The sequence below is a fragment of the Octopus bimaculoides genome, chromosome 7 (assembly GCF_001194135.2).
Source record: "Octopus bimaculoides isolate UCB-OBI-ISO-001 chromosome 7, ASM119413v2, whole genome shotgun sequence".
In the NCBI taxonomy this organism is placed as follows: Eukaryota; Metazoa; Mollusca; class Cephalopoda; order Octopoda; family Octopodidae; genus Octopus; species Octopus bimaculoides.
The window spans coordinates 80,065,651-80,073,242 of NC_068987.1; the positions used below are offsets into that span (position 1 = coordinate 80,065,651).

The following is a 7,592-nucleotide window of genomic DNA, read 5'->3' on the forward strand; positions in this document are numbered from 1 at the left end:
ACACACACACACACACATACATACACATATATATATATGGGGAGAATTCACAAACAAAAAACAAAAGACGAAGACAGGTGGTGTAGAAAACAAACAAATGTATTAGTATAATGCTCGGGAAGTGAAAAAGTCTTTAACGTTTCGAGCCTAAGCTCTTCCACAGAAAGGAACACAGAAAGAAACAAGGAGAGAAACAAGAAGAGAAAAAATATATATATATATATACCAGAGTAAGGACATAAATGTGAAGCAAGGTGAGAAAAAATAGTACTCGAATACCGGAGGTAGAGTAATATGCTTTATTAGTTGGTTGTTCCGAAAATAATGGTCGCTCTAAGTGTTGTGCTTTGAAACGCAATTTTATCATTAATTATATTTTAGGTAAATTTCGATATACTTAATTATTGATATATGCTTTTTAATAATTTTCTACTTATTTCAAACAGAGCACATTCTTGAAGCATAGGGGCCCTTAATTATGAACATGACAAAAAAGGACCGGTTACTTTTCTTGCATGAGTTCAAGCTTGTGAACAATGCCTCTGAAACTGCTGCCAATATCAACAAAGCATGGGGAGAGAAGTCCACAAGTGATCGCAGAGTACGAAGGTGGTTTCAGAAATTCCGTAGTGGGGATGATAACCTTGAAGATCAAGAAGGTAGAGGATGGTCATGCAGTCTTGATATTGAACAATTGAAAGCAATTGTTGAACAAAACCCACGTCAGAGTGTCAGAGAAATGTCTCAGATACTTGGTGTCGGTATTACAACGGCCTCACGCAATCTGTAGAAGATTGGTAAAATGAAAAAGCTCTATAAATGGGTACCGTATGCACTCAATGAAAATCAAAAAGTTCGGCGTTTTGAAGTGTGCTCGATGCTCTTTCTGCTCTTTTGTTAACCGAATTGTCACTTGTGACGAAAAGTGGATCCTTTAAGATAACCGTAAACGATCAGGTCAATGGTTTGATCGTGATGAGTTCCCCAAACATTTCCCAAAGTCAAATTTGCATCAGCAAAAGATTATGGTGACTGTCTGGTGGGCTGCAATTAGTGTTGTCCATCACAGCTTTCTGAAAGCCAATCAGAGCATTACAACAGAGGTTTGCTGCAATCAACTCGCTGAAATGCATGCTCACTTGTAAAAAATAGGACCTGCATTGGCGAATCGGCGTGGCCCAATTCTGCTCAACGATAATACAAAGCCACATGTTGCAAGAATGACACTGCAGAAACTCACAGACTTAGAATACGAGACTTTACCACATCCTCCATGTTCTCCTGATCTTTCACCCACTAACTACCATTGTATTAAGCATTTAAACGCGTTTTCAGGTTCACACAGCATTCAAAGATTTCTTAGCATCAAAGCCAATAAGTTTTTATCACCGAGGCATAAATAATCCCGTTGATCGATGGCAGAGATGCATAGATGTTCACGGCTCATAACTTTGACTAATCAGAATATTTCTGTTAGTCTTTTACTCTTTTACTTGTTTCAGTCATTTGACTGCGGCCATGCTAGAGCAACGCCTTTAGTCGAGCAAATCGACCCCCAGGACTTATTCTTTGTAAACCTAGTACTTATTCTATCGGTCTCTTTTGCCGAACCACTAAGTTACGGGGACGTAACACACGAGCATCGGTTGTCAAGTGATGTTGGGGGGACAAACACAGACACAAACATATACACACGCATACATGTATATATATGCATATATACGACGGTCTTCTTTCAGTTCCTGTCTACCAAATCCACTTACAAGGCTTTGGTCGGCCCGTGGCTATAGTAGAAGACACTTGCCCAAGGTGCCACGCAGTGAGAATGAACCTGGAACCATGTGGTTGGTAAACAAGCTACTTACCACACAGCCACTCCATTACTTACACACACACACACACACACCCACATACATGTAAAACATTGATATAAGTAGCTAAGCGCAATATAAAACCAGAAAGGAAAATTTAACCGTCACTAATTGTGACTGAGGATGTTGAATAGCATCTATATTGCAAGAAATAGGACTGGAAACCCCTTAAGGCTGCATGAAGCACAAAATATATATGTGCACTGACAAGTGAGATAACTACCTCTTTGTGACTGGAGGTTTTTGTGTCTGTGTTTGGCGTCACATTACTTGACAACCAGTGCTGGTGTGTTTTCGTCCCTGTAACTTATCGGTTTGGCAGATGGGACCGATATAATAAGTACCAGACTTAAAAGTAACAAGTTGAGTCGATCTGTTCGACTAAATCTTTTAATGGAGAGCCCCAGCATGGATGCATTCCAATGACTGAAACAAGTAAAAGATGAAAGACATACATAAAGTTTCATAGTAATGTATAAAATCCGCCATGCTTGACCACTAAATCTACAAGATTTTTTATTCTCTCACTGCTTATTTTCTCTTATTCCGTTCTGTTGAAGAGCATAGGCTCGAAATGTAAAAGACATTCATTACCCCGAGCGTCAAACTAATACACCTGCGTCTTGTTCATACACATGTCTCTGTCTTTTGTCTTTCCATAAATTTCAACTATAAAATGGCTACCAATATTTCTGTATCATTATTTTTAATATACAGTGTCTCATCTACGACAAAAAAGATTAAGATAACAGAATAATTGCTAAGTGTATCAATGTTCTGGGTTAAAATGTTATTTAAGACAACTTATGTTTCCGTTTAAAACATGTAGTATAAAAATACTGACCCTATCCAATTGTTATATAAACTACTTCAAAATCATAATTGTGTTTAATTTTCTTTTGCAGGTCATGGCGAAATTATAGCGAGAAGTTACGCCGAGATAAACTAAATTGTTATTTTGAGGAACTTGCTAAATGTGTCCCTCTTGTAGCGAATTCTCCACAACGCCTGAACAAGACTTGTATATTGCGACTATCGTTAAGCTATTTAAAATTTCTTCTTGGTACGTATTTGGTTTCGTTTAGAATTTTATTATTTCTAAATGACAAAAAAACATTTGACATAAAAACAAAATTGAGCGATCTTTTAGTAGTAAAAGTTACCAAAGATTGTTAGGATATATCTTTTTTAGAAACTGATAGAGACGTGCAAACATTCAATGAAATCCTTTGCATGTTTGTTAGTTTCTCGCTACGTTCAGAATAAGTGGATGAAAGGCAACATCAAGTTCAAATTCAGCCGAGGTCTGCCAGCTCACGGTCTTGATGATGATAATCATAATAATAATAATAATAATAATAATAATAATAATAATAATAATAATAACAACAAATTATAATAATAATAATGATAATAATAATAATAATAAAATGGTTGCAATACCAGTGATTGTAGGAGCACTTGGAATGATCAAAAACTGCTGGCAAATGGTATACGCACCACCCTGAGGCTGTAACTGAAGAAGAAAATGTAACGATTCTTTGGAACTTTCCAGTATGTACTAGTCTGTTGATGTCTGAACCAGCATGGGGAAACTGATGACCTCCCCTGTTCGAAGGTTGTAATGGACACAGGTTTATGTCATCAGTTCGCTATGCTGGTTCAGACACCCACAGACTAGTTTCAGGGTATTTGCCCTTTACCAATGTGGAGTAGTCTAACCCAGCAGGTTACTTAATTGTAATATGCTTAATGTGTGACAGGTTCTGGTACACAAAGGTTTATAAAAAGACTGAAAATAAACCATTGGACAACTTCTCTTTCTATCGAAAGTGTTGACCCGATCTACTAGAATTCCAATCCACTTAAAATTCTTTTCTAAGGCACAAATTTGTCATTGTTTTTTACTCACTGATCAAACGTATTCGTGCTGCACATAATACTCCAACTGTTTTCCAACAAAAGTTTTTAGCGCTTCCTTAAAATCTCCTCTCCTTCCCACCACGTAGGTTTAAGGCCGCGAATTGGTAGACTTTTCGGAGCCGTTTAATAATGTAACCAACCTAGTACTGAGTTGGGAAGAGTCGATGCCACTTTCCATCAAAATTACTGGCCTTGTGCTAGAATTAGAAAGAATTATTACTTTAAAATAAATGCGAAAGAGATGAAACATTGATCTGCAATTGGATTATGATTACTACTACTACTACTACTACTACTACTACTACTACTACTACTACTACTATTATTATTATTATTATTATTATTATTATTATTATTATTATTATTATTATTATTATTAACAATACTACGAAATAAACATGAGATAGGTTTGATTACCTCCACGAGCAAAGAATAATGAATGGATTAATCATAGAATGAATGTAAATACAAAAATATCAGCAATAACTTTAAAAAATAGCATATAATAGCATATGCCTTTTCTCAAGATAGAACTGAAAGACAGATAACAGGAAAGAAAAGAAAATATCCGTGTGCAGTTATCAGCGAGTTATTATAAAAGTGGAAATAGGAAGAGAGTAAGTATGTGATTTCTGAGGTGGTGCGATTAGAACCAATCGCGCGTGCGCAAAAAAGAAAAAAAATGAACGAAAAGTAAGCAGGCAGCATCGGTGCACTTGTTGGCCAATGTGTGAATACAGTCTATGATAATGCACATACCGACATTCTAGACTGCATCCAAAATAAAATGCTTTCTCACTAATCGGTAACACTTAATAAAATGGTCTGACATTTGACCAACATGAGGGCTGTCCGCCAACTCGTGTCTCGTCTACCGGCACCACACTGACCCTCTTCTCCTTGGGTGGGACTTTGCCACTCGACTCACTCGTTCTTCTCCTCTACTCATTTACTTTGCTTCCCCGCTACACACTAACCAATATAACCAGATCTTTCTTCTCAGTTTACTTCCCCTCTAGAATTCTTTCCCTGCCTAGGTTTTTTTTTCTTCTGCTGTCACCAAATTACAGTTGTTCAAAGAGAATAATAGTTACATAGATTAATATCTGGTCTCGGGTAGCATGTAAATGTCAGAGAGTGCAGCCGTTTCCAAATTATCTTTTATTGTTTATTGTTAAAGTAATTGAGCTGCGGCTATGCTGGGGTGCCTCCTTGAAGAGTTTAGTTGAACAAATCCACCACAATGCATATTTTTAAAATCTGGTTCTTATTCAATCATTCTATTCTTTTTTCCAGAACCTCTAAGTTACAGGGACCAAAACGAACTAACACCGGTTGCCCAGCTGTGGTAGGGACAAACACAGATACACAAACATATACACACCCATATATATATACGACGGGATTCTTTCAGTTTCCGTCTCCCAAATCCACTCACAAGGGTTTGGTCGGCCTGCGGCTACAGTAGAAGACACTTGCCCAAAGTGTCACGAAATAGTACTGAACCAGGAACAATGTGGTTGGTAAGCAATCTACTTATCACACAGCCACTCTTGCGCCTATACATACCAAGGGCTTCCACAAGTTTTCTATTCAACCATATTCACTCATAATGCATTGGTGGGCCCGGGGCTATAATAAAAAAAAACACTTGCCCAAGATGCCGTGCAATGGGATTAAAACTGAAACAACGTGGTTGCCAAACGGATTTCTTAACTACACAACTAGCGCCTATGCTTAAAACCAATGCACTAAAGAAAAACGATAATAATAATTTAGTCTCAGTAACAAGAATGATAATTTATCTGATTTTGAAAATAACAGATTAACGATGAATGATACAAAATCTCAGTTACTATAATAAATTTTGCGTAAATTCTTTTCTGTTTTTTGTCTTTTTTTCTCTTTTTATATAGGTTTGAAAAGAAAAGGTTTATTACCTAAAGAGAAATGTAAAACTGAACTGTTACAGCCTGGTAATGTAGAAGAGGTAACTGGGTTTATTATTTTCATTAAACCTTAGCGTTTTACAGATCGTGAGCAATAATTTTGATAAATTTGCATTTAGTCGTAAGCTGCAAGACAAGCAATAATAATGTTAGTAATTAATTAAACATAAAAAAATCTAATTAAAAGTATTTGTGATGAAAATTCATCTTTACTTTCATAAGTTATATGATTTTAATAATTTCGACAGGTACGGGAAAAAAAAACTCCAGGCAGATTTCAGTCTCACTATACCTCTTTAGCGAAGCATAGGAGTAGACTCGACGAACATGTGTCAATGATTCTCCTGGATCGCTACCTTGATGATGATGATGATGATGATGATGATGATGATGATGATGATGATGATGATGATAATGACGTTAATAATAATAATAATAATAATAATAATAATAAAGAGTAAAGAGAACCGTCTGTCATGAATGACCATGGGATTGCTATTAGAAAGTTACCCTCCAAGGCCTCGCAGGTGGGGCCCAGTTAGAATTTTCTTCAGGTCGAGTAGTCCATCCCACTCAAAAGGTCCCTGAATAAGGTTTGTTTAAGGATGTTGAGCAAAACACCCATGTTTCCAAAGGTGAATTATTCAAACCCCAAAGAATTCCTCTCAATACATGGCTATCATGCTCCCCAACTACTTCTGCTCACGATCAGAGATGCACATATCGTCAGCCACCAAGGGTTATGTTCAACTGGTTAAGGTCAAACAACTGAATTGTTTTTGTTCTAATTTTGTTGGTTTCTTTATATTTTTGTTTTTCTTTCAGTTGATTGGTGGGTTTTTACTGGTCATCACTGAAACTGGAAACCTCATTTACACTTCCAAATATATCAAACGATACCTGGGATATAACCAGGTGAGTTGTTCCAATTATTACTTTTGCTGTTGCTGTTGTTATCATCATCATCTACTTTAGAATCATTATTATTATTATCGTTTTGGTTTGGCTCAGGTTTCGTCTTATTCCGGGTACGATTTATGTGAGTAGCGTGTTACTATCTGCAACCTTAGGTACCCACAAGTTTTCTGCTGTCTTTCAAGTGCTTAGAACTCTTCTGACAATCTTTGATGTCCCTAAGAGGGAAACTTCTTCTTCTTCTTCTTCTTCTTCTTCTTCTTCTTCTTCTTACTATTATTTTTAATATTATTATTCATATATAAAGCATTGAGGTAACTCCTCCAGAAGATATAGAGCCAAATTAAAATAAGAGTGCCATTGTCATCTAGTGAAAGATAGTTCGACCTGTTGAACCTGTTAAAGATACTCGAGATGTCGAAATATCGTTCACTAGATGACAATGGGACTCTTCTTTTAATTTTGACTCTATAATTATTATTATTATGTTGTTTTTTTTCTTCTTTCTTCAAATTTTCTCCCATTTCTCGCCGAGTGTTTTCTGTACACCTAGGGCAGAGAAACTCGTTGTATGCATTCCCAATTTACACACGCAAATTCATAGGTAAAACATGTATTTAAGAAAAAAAAAAAAAAAAAAAAAAAAAAAATCATGAATGGATGTTGTTTTCACAGCAATAATGCTCTTCTTAGTACATGAGTCGTTCCAGTTAGCACGATTTTTGCACTTCCTGTAGAGATGGTAAGCTTGGTATCATTTTCAAATAGGTTTCAGTACCTTTTTTTTATCATTCCTAGAGATCCTACAATCACTGGTATGGTAGTCGCCTTGAGGTGCCATATTTTTTCAATTTCTATTAGCAAGTCTTTATATTTACTGATCTTGTCAAATTCTTTCGCCGCTATATTATGATCACAGGGAATACTCATGTCA

General features: G+C 36.3%; 1 protein-coding gene across 2 annotated transcripts in view; it reads left to right on the forward strand.

The window, feature by feature from the left end:
• Positions 1–7,592, forward strand: part of LOC106882255 (hypoxia-inducible factor 1-alpha) — a 75,351-nt gene that overhangs the window by 41,294 nt on the left and 26,465 nt on the right. For both annotated transcript variants that reach the window (XM_052969770.1, XM_014932903.2), the window contains exons 3-5: positions 2,777–2,934; positions 5,711–5,784; positions 6,569–6,658. In XM_052969770.1, the coding sequence (XP_052825730.1) occupies positions 2,777–2,934; positions 5,711–5,784; positions 6,569–6,658 (322 nt within the window). The remainder of the gene's footprint in view (positions 1–2,776; positions 2,935–5,710; positions 5,785–6,568; positions 6,659–7,592) is intronic.